General features: G+C 42.4%; 1 protein-coding gene and 1 long non-coding RNA gene across 8 annotated transcripts in view; one reads left to right on the top strand and one right to left on the bottom strand.

Moving 5' to 3' along the window:
- Nucleotides 1–14915, top strand: part of LOC142655504 (uncharacterized) — a 92217-nt gene extending 77302 nt beyond the window's left edge. Inside the window, exon 3 of the long non-coding RNA XR_012849508.1 lies at nucleotides 14835–14915. This is a non-coding gene — a long non-coding RNA (uncharacterized LOC142655504). The remainder of the gene's footprint in view (nucleotides 1–14834) is intronic.
- CDK15 (cyclin dependent kinase 15) overlaps nucleotides 1–15223 on the bottom strand; it is a 161786-nt gene that overhangs the window by 37473 nt on the left and 109090 nt on the right. For 6 of the 7 annotated variants that reach the window (XR_012849506.1, XR_012849507.1, XM_075829738.1 and 3 more), the window contains one exon: nucleotides 3036–3084. Coding sequence is in view for 5 of the 7 variants with exons in the window: in XM_075829738.1 (XP_075685853.1) it covers nucleotides 3036–3084 (49 nt within the window). In the remaining 2 variants the exon portion in view is untranslated. Of the gene's footprint in view, nucleotides 1–3025; nucleotides 3085–15223 lie in introns of all 7 variants that reach the window. The other variant, XM_075829743.1, reaches the window with a different exon arrangement.

Here is a 15223-nt window from a genome sequence, read left to right as displayed (position 1 = left end):
AATCGTTCTGACAAACCGTGTAGTCAGGCTGCAACTGCTGGATGTCTGTACGAAATGTAATATTCTGCTGTTGAAATAATCTCTGGAATGCATTCCGTCATTTATATATTTTACTAATGTACATTATTCCCCTTTACATATAGCCAGTAGTCCTCACATAGATAAACACAATAAATGAAAAACTGGCATAAGAGGATTATTGATACAGATGGCAGCGCTGATCCCCTCCACCAATCTGCATCATAATCCGCACTCCTGCACTGATGACTGGTAGAATCTACTCCTGTGATATGCAGAAGTGTTGGTTAAATGTGCCAAAAAGCACTACCAGTCACTGCTGTATCTTTACAGGAGCCTGAAGGTCTAGTGGTGGTACCTGCTGGTGTCTGCACCTATTAAAAATAATTCTGCAATGTGGTTCACACATCTCATCTACTTTCTACCTAAAGCCTGTACTCAAGACTTGGCATCTATGTTGTAAAGGGAGCAATTTTATTAACAAACCAGAGCTTCAATTTAACCCTTCATTTTTTACTTCTTTATTGAACAGCAAACATGAAAAGTATTCAATTTGGTTATTAAAGGATATAGGAAAATTATTCAGACTTAGGAACACTATAGGGGAATTTATTAATGGTTTTATGCCACTCTTGTGGCATTAAAAAGTAGCAAACTTTGGCATGCACTAAAATTTGCAACTTTTTACTTCTGTTGCCACTTTTCAAAAGTGCCACGAAAAGTGGGCAGAGTTAGTTGAGAGGTGGGGTAGCCACCAGCACATCACCAGATTTTCAATAGTTTACGCCAGAATCTGTCACAAATTATAGCGCAAATCTAATCACATAGTACAGACAGCCAAACGAATTAGGCACACCCTACTATAGCGACGTCTAAGTAAATCTGCCCTGTAACTTTGGCATGAATGGCTAGTTAGCTTTTAGTCACATTTACCTCATTGTCTTGCATACATGAGACTCAATACTTTAGCCTTAGTTCACACCTGCACCAGTGTGTTCTGTCAGAGGAGCAGAACAAGAGAATAACGGAAGCAACAGTTCCGTTGCACAACGGACCCCGCCGGCGGCTGATGGAACACATTGACTTTAATAGGTCCCGTCTGCTTTCCGTTGGGGTGTTAGTGATTTTTCTTGGAGACAATAGTGCAGCATGCTGCGCTATTGTCTCCGGTAATCTCTGGTAATCTCGGCCGGATCTGCCACGGAGGCCCCTAACAGAGCCTCCAACGCAGATGTGAACGAGGCCTTACATGGTTGTAACAATATATTTTTACCTTCCATTGTTTATGGCACAATAGAACATAGCAATGTTTAACAGCAATAAACACAAAATAAAAATTAATACTGTATATAATTCAATCGAGAAATTTGTAACTGTTAAATTAATAGGACTGCATACATTTTACAACGCAGTCATGGATTTGATGTGGTAATCTTATTTTCTTGTATGTCTTATGAAGGTTTTTCTCACACTAAATTGATAATGAATTCGGCAAGTTCTCACACACACAGCAAATGGCGAGTCATGTGAGATCTTTCAGAGTTACTGCTGTTTTCTGCTCTTGTTAGACACAAGTTTGTAGTCTAGCTGCCTTTGACAGTCCCAGTTGGGGCTTCCTTTTAAGAGCCAGACCCCTCCCTTGCTGCCATCTGTTCAAGTGTTTCATGCTCAGGCTCACATATTGTGGTGTATAGGATGAGGAATGGGGCACATATTTTTACGGCTCGCTGGCTGAGGGAGGCCTGCAGGTGCCATCGTCTGTGTTGTGTCAGGTGATGGGGTGAGAAAGAATCCAATGGAGACAGGTGTGTGGATGAATGACTAAGTATCATTTCCTTAAAATTGTGGACACAACATCACAATGGTTATTTTTCTTTTTTAACACTGGGACTTTGTTTTAATCATTGTCTTCTACCATATCTAAATCCTATAGTGGAAAGATGATCCATGTGGTAAAATATGTGAAGAACAATGACATCTGTTAAAAATGAGACCTCCAGTTTCCGGTGAATCCCAGACACTTTTTTTGGGAAGTTTTTTAAATGGAATCTTCTTTGTAACTATTTAATAGATTGTTCAGGGTGCTGCTTAGCAACAGAGCTGCAAGTTTTTGGTGACAACACTAGATCTCCACAGCCTTGTGAAGATCAGACGTGGTCTCTCATACTATGTATTAATAGTCATCACCAGAAGGTTCGGTCCCAGCTGCCAGAGAGATTAAGATGACATGCTGTGCAAACATATACTCATATACCCCATATACCCTCCAACATGGTGTGTATAGAGTCTTGTTGTACATGTCTTTTGATTGTTGTACACCACAGTCAACTATTCAACATGAAGGACAGCCATAGAAGACAGGATATCTTGCAATTCCGACATTGACAGTCAGTTGGCAGCTTCTCCACCATTAGACCTACTATGCTCTGCTGGCAAGATCTCCTTCTCTTTCTACTACACATATTTCTCTTTTTTATGAGGCTAGACAAAGATCACAAATTACTCAAGATGCTACCAAGATCTTATTCTCACAGATTTATTAGTACTGACAGTTTATGATTTGGAGGTACAACACAAACTCATATATTAAGGAATTGTTATTATGAGCAATTCTTTGATATATTCTTCTTAGAATTGTTCACAATTCAAAGCCAATGAAGGGCAGTAATTGAAAAAAAAACAACAGTCTGCATTTGCCCCCAGGACAACCAACTGTAGATCTGCAGATTATAGTTTGCTTAGGGAGCACAAGCTACAGACTATTGCAAAACACTCAATAGCTGTGAGAAAGCTGCCGAGAACTAGGTTTCCCCACGGTTGCCTGTCTGCAGCTTTGGATCAGTCTAGTTGATTCTGCTACTGAGTATATTATAGAAGAGCATATAGTACAATTTCCTAATATATGAGCATCAGAGTTACACAATTGCTTACAGCACGAAAAAAAATCCCTGCTATGTGCCTTTACGTTTTGTACATTTTATTTTTCGTGCATATGGTATTTCAATACCTTGACTTACCTGTCCCAGACACTTCCAAATGGCTGCTTCCCACTTAATGTAAGCCATTCTAAAAACACACAAAAATAAATATATAAAAAGCAATTCAATCACCACACACAAATGAATGTACATATGATAGATAGACAGACAGACAGACAGACAGAGAGAGATAGATAGATAGATAGATAGACAGACAGACAGACAGACAGACAGACAGACAGACAGACAGACAGACAGACAGACAGATAGATAGATAGATAGATAGATAGATAGATAGATAGATAGATAGATAGATAGATAGAAAAGCTTTCCCACAGCATGATGCTGCAACCACCGCACTTCACTGTGGTGAATGGTGTTCTCGTGGTGATGGGAAGTGTTGGGTTTGCGCCACACATAGTGTTTCCCATGATGGACAAAAGGTTACGTTTTAGTCTTATCTGACCAGAGAACCTTCTTCCATGTGTTTTGGAAGTCTGACACATGATGTTTGGCAAACGCAAAACGTGTTTTCTTATGTTTTTCCTTAAGCAATGGTTTTTCCATGGTCACACTTCCATAAAGCCCCTCTCTGTGGAGTGTACAGCTTAGGGTGCAGTCATACGCTGCAGGTGTTGATGCAGACATTTTTGCAACTCAAAACCAGTTTCATTCATCTAAATGTGATTATTTCTGCGATAGGTGCATGGATTTCTGAAAGTTCCATTTAGATGAACGTAACAGATTTTGGAGTCACAGAAATGAATGCAACAAAATCTGCAGCGTGTGACTGGACCCTTATAGTGCTCCTATAGAAAGATACTTCCATCTGATACTGTGGATCTCTGGAGCTCCTTCAGTGTTATCGTTGGTGTCTTTGTTGAATCTCTGATAAATGCCCCCCTTGTCCGGTCTGTTAGTTTTGGTGGGCGGCGTTCTCTTTTCAGGTTTGTAGTTGTGCCATATTCTTTCTATTTTGTTATAATAGATCTAATTATGCTACGTGGAAAGTTCAGAGTTTGGGGAATTATTTTTTTTACCCTACCCTGATCTATATTTCTCCACAACTTTGTCTCTGTCCTGTTTGGAGAGCTCCTTCTTCTTCATGTTTCTTAGTGGTGTTGTAGACTCCGATCAGGTGTATTTATACTGACATCATGTGACAGATTATCTGACACTTTGACATCACACAGGGGTACCTTATTCAACTAATTATGTGACTTTTATAGTAAATTGGTTTGACCCCAAAGCAAAAAGGGTCAATACATATGCACTCTCATCGTAGTAATGAGCGCTCGTTCCCATACTAGATCCTTGTGAAAGGAGCAAATGAATGCTGATCAACGAGCTGTCTCGGTGAATGGCGCTCGTTTACACGCCCCACGTCGGGCCATGTAAAAGCACCCTAATGTGCATGAGGGCAGCCCAACTATCCACTAATTTCAAAAAGTTGATCCTTTGTTCCCCTCGTAGACAAGCGCTGACAGTGGTGTCTGGCAGTGGCTTATGTCCCCTCTCCTATTTCAATTATCAAGCACAATTGCCAGTTAGCGGTTTGCCCAACAATGGTTAATAAAAATTCTTTGTCTTTAAACTCAGCTTTTTTGTTAGGGCCTCTTTACTCACTATAACTCTCAAGGAAAGTTAAAAGAACAGTGTCACGCAAAAAATTTTTTTTATAACAGTTTGATGTTAGTGTTTTATTAAAAACGTTTGTATTTATTTGTGTGTTTGTGTGTTACTTTTTTTTATTTTTACACTTTTTCTTCCCTATGGGGGCTGCCATTTTTTTTTCCATTTCTGTATGTGTCGATTAACGACACATACAGACATGGAATACGGCAGCTCCAGTCCCATAGGGAATGCGAACGGGGCCCTTTCCATCCACTATGGTGTACGCCGTCTGTGTGGGAACGGCGCATGCGCCGCTCCCACACAGTCCAATTTGAAATGCGCGCCGTCCGGCGCCATTTTCCTGTGGACCGGAAGTCGCGGCCGGACAGTAAGATTACTACTTCCGGTCGCGGCTTCCGGACTTGTGCACATGGAGTAGCGGCAGCAGACGGAGCGGACGGACCGGAGGGAGCGGCGGCGACTGGAGCAGGTAAGTGATTTCTATGTATGTTCGTGTTTTACTGTGTGTTTACTAGTGTATGTTAACCTACTACACTGTGTGTTAGCTCAAAAAATGGCGACACACAGTGTAGGAGGTTAGACCGTTCAATCCCCTCGTTTCTCCCGGCACTAGCCAGGATAAAGGAGGGGGGGATTCTGAGAGCTCACTAGAGCGAGGGATTTTTACCCAATTTTGCAGCATAAAGCAATGTGGTTGCTTTACCACATGCAATGCTGCAATTTTGGGAATTGCTCCATCTAGTGACCAGCAATGGGAAATATTATAAATTAGAATCCAATTTATAATATTTCCTGACTCGTGAAAAAAATAAAAAAAATTAGAACAATGTTTAATCACCCACACACTAATTGTTGAACTAAAAAAAAAAAAACATTTTTTGATAACAACACATTCCCTTTAAGAGTATCTAAAAAAAACTTTCCATAGAATGATCCTTGGCGGCGGGATTGATCAAGATCAACCATAAATGATAGTTTAATCATTTATTACGGATTTTCTTCTTCATTCATGCTGGCCATTAGGATTTATCATTACAATAGTTTTGAAACTAGCGAATCGTCACAATAATTGGCCAATCTAGTCGGGTCTTTAGATCTAAAGTTGCCCATACTCATTAGATACAAGGACGGTGTTAGGACATTCATAAAAACAACAATCTCAAAAACACTTCTACTAATGCTATATATTGACAATTATAGACAAGGAATGGTTGAAGAATCCAATTGCATATTAAAAAGGGTAAAATCCGCTGCGAACAGCCACAAGAGAATGAGAATTATGCTTTAAAAAAGGCTTAAATAATTTCCTAGAACAAAAAAATATTAGCTCCTATGGGTAGAAATTGTTACCTTCCCTTTTCCCATCCCTTGGTTGAACTTGATGGACATGTGTCTTTTTTCAACCGTACTATGTAACTATGTAACTATGTCTGCTGATTTCCGTGGAGAAAATGTTGTGCAGCATGTGGATGAGATTTGTTCAAATCTCATCCACATGGTTGGTACTGTAATACGCTGCGGATTTTCTGCATGGAAAATTGGCAGCATTTCCGTCCTCTGTGAACCTCATCTAATAGGTGTTACTTTAGGATATGCTCATTTTACGTCCTACCAGAGCATCTTTATTGGGTTCAAACCAGGACAAAAAATTAGATTTGGTTCTTCCAAAGTCATATAAATGTAGACTTGTTTCTTGTTTTGGACCAGTGTTTTCCAGCTCAAAGAGGACCTGTCAGCTCTGCTGTCATGTCTGATTTAGTAAACACTTGTATTTGCCATGAAATGTTGGAGTAACTTTTCTTAGAATTCTGCGATGTGCCATTCGTTCGTTTATGAATAAATAGCCAACTGGGTGTTAACATTCCCTTGTGAAAGGGATGTAGTACTGCACAGTCTGATGCTCAACACTGATTGGACAGTGTCAGAGTGAAAGTGACACACCCAGTAGTCAATTATTCATACATTTCTAAGGGAAATAATGGAGGAACAGAAGAACAGAGTTCTAAAAAAAGATGCTCCAAAATTGTTACTTTATAGTCAATACAAGTATTTACTAAAACAGACGTCAGAAGAGCTGACAGGTCCTCTTTAACCCTTTAACCCTTACACTTCAGCTTACAAATAGATTTTAAAATATGTTGCACAGTTTATGATTCCGTCATTACTAGCAAGCAGGGGAGAGCCTCACCTCTCCCAACTACCAACAGCCCGGCCGGACAAAATGAACATAATGGGAACTATGATGTCCAAGGAGTGGGAGGCACTGGCTGACACTGTTTGGGGCATTTGTAGATGGCACTATATAGAGGGCACTCTGGCTGGTTATATTTGCAGGCACTAAGGGCACAGTCCGCAGTGGAATTCTCCAGCGGCCGTTTTTTACATTTGTTTCTATACATTTTTAGGAAAGTTAGTTCAGACGTTGCAGAAAATAATTGTGCGGAAATCAGGCTGCGGTGCAGAATTTTCTCTCCGCAGCATGCTCATGACGTTGCGGAGAAGAAGCGTAATTTCACTGCGGATTTCATCCTTTGCAATGCAAAAACTGAAATCTGTGGCGAGTCCGATGTGATATCTGCAACGTCTGAATTACCTGTCAAATATGCAAATGTTGGTGCAGATTCGTTGCGTAATTGCCCCAAATCTGCGCCAACATTTGCAGCGGAAAAATCTGAATGTGCCCTAACTGGTAAAGTATCTGTCACTGTTGAGGGCACTGTATAAGGGTATCGGAGTCTGGTACTGTTCAGGGGGGGTATTATAGCTGGCACTGTGATGTGAGGGCATTCTATATAAATACCTCAGTTTCTGAGGAACCTTGTTTTAGAGAAGAAGCAGGAGATTCATGTTATTCAATAAGTGACATGAAGCGATCACTTCATAATTCAATGGGTTTCATCAGGGTTAGTTGGTTTCCATTTGCATAAGGATCCATTATAGCTGTCATGGCTCTGTTATAAATTGGATTTATCCAAGCACTGCTGTAAAGTCTTTTCTATACAATATGAGTTTAAAAAAATATCAAACATGTTCATAAATAAGTAAATCCAGCTTTATTTTGTTTTTGCATATACATTCTAATTTGCATTTCACTTGAAGTTCACATTGGAGCTCTTGCATTGTTTCTGTATTCCCTCAAACTAAAATATTAATATTATTTTATATAGAACCGTAGACAAATATTGATGTGGTGTTATTTAATATTGCCATGGGGGTCTGGTGGTAGATGGTATCTTTAAGGAGCAACGAGCTTGTGGGAAAAATTCCCTCTTTCTGTCTAATCTTCGGCCTCCTTGATGTTTTCAGATTGTTTTATTAACAAGTGCCACATTCAATGCAGAGTAGTGCCCAAAAGTGAATTGAAGAAACTGCAAAACTATCAAAGCGGCGGAAAGCATACATAATTCATAGAGACCCTCTAATCTCTTCAGGGTAGAAAGAAATCAAAACTATTTGAATACAATGTTTTGAAAGTGACCTGATCGTTGAATGGGATTGTAGATACTACTGCACATTCTCTCCATGAACCATATCAGAACAACTCTATGTGATGTAAAGAGCAGGCAGGTGGTAAAGTGTAGTATTAGGAGGTATCTCCTGACAGGCTTGTTTAGCTACTTTGCCCTACAAACGTACATGGTGGATGCAATGTAGATAAAATACAAAACTAGCGAGCCTCTGACTGAGTACACATTGTATAGTAACAGCTGCAGAGCTGAAATCCCTCAGTATTTCTTGATGCCTCAATGGCAGTCTGTAATCTAGGAAGCATCAACACTATATATATACACACACACACACACACACACACACACACACACACACACATATATATTTATTTATTTATAAAACACACAATGAGAGCAGCACAGCACCAGTGGTTGGGTGCAAAAATGCTCCCATGCTCAGGCTAAGAGCCCAGGTACAAGGCAAAAATAATTGAGGCAGCACTCCAGTTAGTGAATAAAGCAAAAAGTGTGTTTATTCACCCCGATAACGACATTTCAATCCAACTCACTGGGATCTTTCTCTTTTTGCTATATATATATATACGCCCGGATCCATGGGTGACTACCGCTACAGGGATCGCAGCGGTCTACCTCTATAGAAATTTACTATAGTAACTGGGGCCTATGTCATAAAATACATGCACCCCTGTTACTATAGTAATACCACTATACTTACCTCCTTCCTGAGCGCAGCGGAAGTCCTGACGTCTTCTCTCGTCATGACGCCGCGCGCCGCATATGACATCACAACGCTGGATGGTGGCTGGTGCCTGGACATACGCTGCACCGAAGAGCTGGGTAAGTGTAACATCATTACTGCATGCTGGGGTCCTGTATCTAAGCCTGCCTTATGGTAAGTTTAGATACATGGTCCAACAATAATGAATAATAATTAACTAATCCTGCCGAATTCAAGTCCGCTCCAGACAGCTGGACACTTGAGACCAGTGTGTTGCTGAGTGCCCATGACGTCACGGCACTCACAGCCAATACTCTGAAACAGACAGCAATCCTTACAACTGCACGAACCAGTAGTTTTCACTGCTAACAGGCATGCTGTCTGTTTGCCTAAACACAGCGTACGCTGCTGTCTCTGTATTGCCGCCGAATTGTGTATCGCAGCGGCAACGCTGAGAACACTAAATAAAACACAACAAGCAGTTTGTCTCCCTGCATTGCCGCATAATTAAGAACCGCAGCGGCAACGCTGAGAACACAAAACGCACTCGGTGACCAGCTAGCTGCTCACTGAGAGATTGCTTTCTGTCCGCGTTCCTGGCCGAGCTGCTGCTTGAGCCAGGAATGGAACAGCAACGCTGGTAACAGAACAAATACAACACAATCTGAAGACTAATTAACTGTTCATTGACACAAACATTTTAATCCTTTTGCGCTGCTACTCACCAAAAGTTTGGAGCGGCAACGCTTAAAAGGTAGTCAATGATCAGGCAGTTGCTCATAGAGTTTGAACACAACCTCCTGTAGTGTGCATATGCAAGGTATCTTACAAAAATAACCCTTGCAGCACCACCTCGTTTATTTCCACCTGAGTAGTAGGGCCAACAAGCTCCCTACCCAGTGGAATTTAATCACACTGTGCAATAATTTAATCAAAATACCACACAATGTGGCAATAAAGGGGACATTGCACAGTATAATCCTTCTCCTACTACACTAGTCGGTATCAATAAAAAATTGAAGGCGACATTGTCCACCATGCTCTACCTTTCCTAGATACAGAGTCCAAAAGACAAGATCACACATGGGCTTAAATAGCATGTGTGATACGGTCTGTTGGACCATGTATCTAAGCTTACCACAAGGCAGGCTTAGATACAGGACCCCAGCAGACAGTAATCTTATATTGTATAAGATTATTGTCTTCTGGGGCTCTGTATCTAAGCAGGGGCGTAGCTAGGGGGGGTAGGAGGGGCATGTGCCCCAGGCGCAACTTAGAGAGAAGGAGCAGACACACCGGAGCAGAGCACTGCGGAGCAAAAGAAGCCACAGGACAGTGGTGAGTACACAGTTTAAACAATTTAGTGCCTGGGAACACTAGCGTTTCTAAAATCATTAAATAAATTACATTATTTTATGATATTAGAAACTCCTGTGTCTCCAGGCACATTCTTTTTGTGGCTCCCACTCCCCCCTCACAATCCCCCCCCCCTCGCGCCCCCCCCCCCTCACGGCCCATCCTCTTGCGCCCCCCCTCATGGCCCCCCTCACGGGGCTGCTGTAAATTCTCCCTCAGGCAGGAGAGGGAGAATAGTAATAGTAATAGTGGTAATAAAAAAGTGGTAATAAAAAAACACATTTCTCCATTAAACATTTCTATCTATCTATCTATCTATCTATCTATCTATCTATCTATCTATCTATCTATCTATCTATCTATCTCATACCTCCCAACAGTCCTGGATTCAGCCAGACAGTCCCGGATTCCGGGCGGTGTCCCGCTGTCCCGGGCGGCCAGGGGTATGTCACGCAGTCAAACTAATTCTGAAGCAGGGAACCATCAGCTCCCTGCTTCAGAATTAGTTCATTGTGAAGGAGCAGAGTGAGCTCCTCTGCTAGCAGAAGGTTCCCTGGGCACCGTGCTACTTTAAGCGCTGTGCTCGGGGGAAGCCCTTGACGGTACTGTTCATTTATGAGCGGAATCCCCGGCTCGAGTCGGCAACGGGGATTCCGCTCAAGTATTAGCCACTGACGTCACTGTCCATATATGGACAGTACCGTCAAGGGCTGCCCCGAGCACAGCGCTTAAAGTAGCGCTGTGTCCGGGGAGTCTTCGGCGAGCGGAGGAGCTCTCTCCGCTCTGAACTAATTCTGAAGCAGGGAGCTGATAGTTCCCTGCTTCAGAATTAGTGGCTACTCCATGAGCGAAATCCCTGTTGCCGATGATCTGGCCGGGGATTCCGCTCCTAGAGGAAACCCCCGATGTCACTGTCCATATATGGACATTGATGTCAGTGGCTCCTCCTGGAGCGGAATCCCCGGCCAGAGTCGGCTCAAGGAGTAGCCACTGACGTCACTGTCCATATATGAATCCCTGGCCTATGCTCTGGCTGGGAATTCCGCTCCTAGAGGGAGTCCCAATGATGCTATCTACAGGGCGGGGGTAGCGCCATCTACAGGGGGTGGCACTATCAACATGGAAATTGTAGCACTATATAGGGGCTCTATCTACATGGGCACTGTGGCACTATCGAGAGGACATTGGCACTTCATATATGGGTACTGGCACTAGGGGTAGCTTTGGGGGTATTATACTGTATAAGGGCAGCTAGGGGGTATTCTACTGTACGGTGGTAGCTATGGGGGCATTATACTGTACGGTGGCAGCTAGAAGGCATTATACTGTGATGGGGCAGCTATTTGGTATTATACTGTGTGGGAGGCACTAGCTTAAAAGAAAAAAATTGTCCATCTATGTGATACTTAAAAGTTGGGAGGTATGTAATTGTACCTGCGTCTATAGTACGTTCCGTGCCCGGCCATTCAGCGCCTTTCTACGAGTGAAGCAGCGTGATACAGCGTCGTTGAAAGGCGCTGATTGACAGGGAAAGTCATTCTGCCCTGCCAATCAGCTCCTTTCATAGGCGCAAACGGCGCGATGATGTCATCGCGCTGCTTGCGTCGTTCAACCCCAGGAGACCTGCGCAGGAGAGAGCAGGTCTCCATTGCCACCGGACGGCTGAGCGGAAAACTTCAGAAATGTGCTGTGACCGGGAAAAGTCATCATAGAGGTCTGGACCGGATGGAGAAAAAGAACTAGAATCTGAGACGTCACCGGTGAGTCACTTAATGTAAATGTTTATTCTGCCTCTAATCAATACTGTAGTCACTGTATGATCTGCAGTGAGATGATGGGTGGTATGATTATGATATGATTTTTTTGTTGAACAGCAACTCCCAGCATATCCTTACCATTATTCAGGCCATGCTGGGAGCTGGAAACAATTTAGTGCAAACCTATATGGCAGGGATTGCACTAAATTGAGCTGTATTTGTGCTGGTGTTGTATATATGTAATGAGCTGCGTTCTGGTGCTGTATATATGTACTGAGCTTGGTTCTGGTACTATATATATGTACTGAGCTTGGTTCTGGGGCTATATTTATGTACTGAGATTTGTTCCGGTGCTGTATATATGTAGTGAGCTGGGTTCTGGTGCTGTATATATGTAAAGAGCTTTGTACTGAAGCTGTATATATGTACTGAGCTTGGTTCTGGGGATGTATATATGTATTGAGCTTGGGTCTGATGCTGTATTTACGTACTGAGCTTTGTTCTGATGCTGTATATATGTAATGAGCTTTGTTCTGGTGCTGTATATATGTAATGAGCTTGGTTCTGGTGTTGTGTATAGAACTATATTGCTTGTAAAATGTACAAATGTTTTTATGCTCGAGTTACATTAAAAAAAATGTGGACAAGAAATGACACGTCATTGATTGATAGAGAAACAAACATGGCGAGGGGGAAGGAGATGTCGGGAAATAGGTTGGGGGGCACCAAACTGAATCTTAGCTACGCCTCTGATCTGAGCCTAACATGTGGTAGGCTTAGATACAGGGTCCAACAGACAGTATCACACATGAGCCCTGTATCTAAGCCCATGTGTGATGCGGTCGGTTGGACCATGTATCTAAGCTTACCACAAGGCAGGCTTAGATACAGGACCCCAGCAGACAGTCATTTTATACAGTATAAGATTACTATCTGCTGGGGTCCTGTATCTAAGCCTACCTTGTGGTATTCTTAGATACAGGGTCTAACAGACCATGTCACACGTGGACCCTGTGTCTGAGCCTACCAAATGGTATTCTTAGATACAGTGAAGGAAATAAGTATTTGATCCCTTGCTGATTTTGTAAGTTTGCCCACTGTCAAAGACATGAACAGTCTAGAATTTTTAGGCTAGGTTAATTTTACCAGTGAGAGATAGATTATATATATAAAAAAAAAACAGAAAATCACATAGTCAAAATTATATATATTTATTTGCATTGTGCACAGAGAAATAAGTATTTGATCCCTTTGGCAAACAAGACTCAATACTGGGTGGCAAAACCCTTGTTGGCAAGCACAGCAGTCAGACGTTTTTTGTAGTTGATGATGAGGTTTGCACACATGTTAAATGGAATTTTGGCCCACTCCTCTTTGCAGATCATCTGTAAATCATTAAGATTTCGAGGCTGTCGCTTGGCAACTCGGATTTTCAGCTCCCTCCATAAGTTTTCGATGGGATTAAGGTCTGGAGACTGGCTAGGCCACTGCATGATCTTAATGTGCTTCTTTTTGAGCCACTCCTTTGTTTCCTTGGCTGTATGTTTCGGGTCATTGTCGTGCTGGAAGACCCAGCCACGAGCCATTTTTAATGTCCTGGTGGAGGGAAGGAGGTTGTCACTCAGGATTTGACGGTACATGGCTCCATCCATTCTCCCATTGATGCAGTGAAGTAGTCCTCTGCCCTTAACAGAGAAACACCCCAAAAACATAATGTTTCCACCTCCATGCTTGACAGTGGGGATGGTGTTCTTTGGGTCATAGGCAGCATTTCTCTTCCTCCAAACACGGCGAGTTGAGTTAATGCCAAAGAGCTCAATTTTAGTCTCATCTGACCACAGCACCTTCTCCCAATCACTCTCAGAATCATCCAGATGTTCATTTGCAAACTTCAGACGGGCCTGTACATGTGCCTTCTTGAGCAGGGGGACCTTGCGGGCACTGCAGGATTTTAATCCATTACAGCGTAATGTGTTACCAATGGTTTTCTTGGTGTCTGTGGTCCCAGCTGCCTTGAGATCATTAACAAGTTCCCCCCGTGTAGTTTTCGGCTGAGCTCTCACCTTCCTCAGGATCAAGGATACCCCACGAGGTGAGATTTTGCATGGAGCCCCAGATCGATGTCGATTGACAGTCATTTTGTATGTCTTCCATTTTCTTACTATTGCACCAACAGTTGTCTCCTTCTCACCCAGCGTCTTACTTATGGTTTTGTAGCCCATTCCAGCCTTGTGCAGGTCTATGATCTTGTCCCTGACATCCTTAGAAAGCTCTTTGGTCTTGCCCATGTTGTAGAGGTTAGAGTCAGACTAATTAATTGAGTCTGTGGACAGGAGTCTTTTATACAGGTGACCATTTAAGACAGCTGTCTTTAATGCAGGCACCAAGTTGATTTGGAGCGTGTAACTGGTCTGGAGGAGGCTGAACTCTTAATGGTTGGAAGGGGATCAAATACTTATTTCTCTGTGCACAATGCAAATAAATATATATAATTTTGACTATGTGATTTTCTGTTGTTTTTTTTTTATATAATCTATCTCTCACTGGTAAAATTAACCTAGCCTAAAAATTCTAGACTGTTCATGTCTTTGACAGTGGGCAAACTTTCAAAATCAGCAAGGGATCAAATACTTATTTCCTTCACTGTATATGGCTCACATCTGATCCTGTCTGATGGGCACTGTATCTAAGCTTACCACATAGTAGGTTTAGATACAGGGCCCCAGCAGACCGTAATCTTATACAGTATAAGATTACTGTCTGCTGGGGACCTGTATCTAAGCCTGCCTTGTGGCAGGCTTAAATACATGGTCTAACAGACAGTATCACACATTGTCCCTGTATCTAAGCCTACCACATGTGTTACTAATGTGTTCTTTTTTGTGTTTCTATTTTTGAACAGGTTCGGTCATTGGACTACGTCGGATTCGAGGACTACTTCGATGACGGCTTTTTTTATTTTCAATAAAATTGTTAATGAGGGTTGTGTGGGAGGTTTTTATCCCAATAAAATATTTTTTTTTCTATGTCTTTGTATTTTATTTTAAACGTCATTACTACTGCCTAAGTAATGGCCGCTGGCTGATTGACAGTGGCCATTACAAAGGCGAGGCTTAGTGTGGGCCGGTGCAGAGGCTAACACTAACCTCCCAATACTACTCCCATACCTACCGCTACCAGGGGTACCGGGAAAAGCTGGGTATAATCCAGTACCCGACCATCTGTAGTGATGGTCGGGCACTGGGGCGTCCGCAGGCTGGTATAATAATGGTACAAATAATGCTATGGGAT

Source organism: Rhinoderma darwinii, chromosome 6, assembly GCF_050947455.1.
Source record: "Rhinoderma darwinii isolate aRhiDar2 chromosome 6, aRhiDar2.hap1, whole genome shotgun sequence".
Classification (NCBI taxonomy): Eukaryota; Metazoa; Chordata; class Amphibia; order Anura; family Rhinodermatidae; genus Rhinoderma; species Rhinoderma darwinii.
This window is presented reverse-complemented; position numbering and strand designations above follow the sequence as displayed.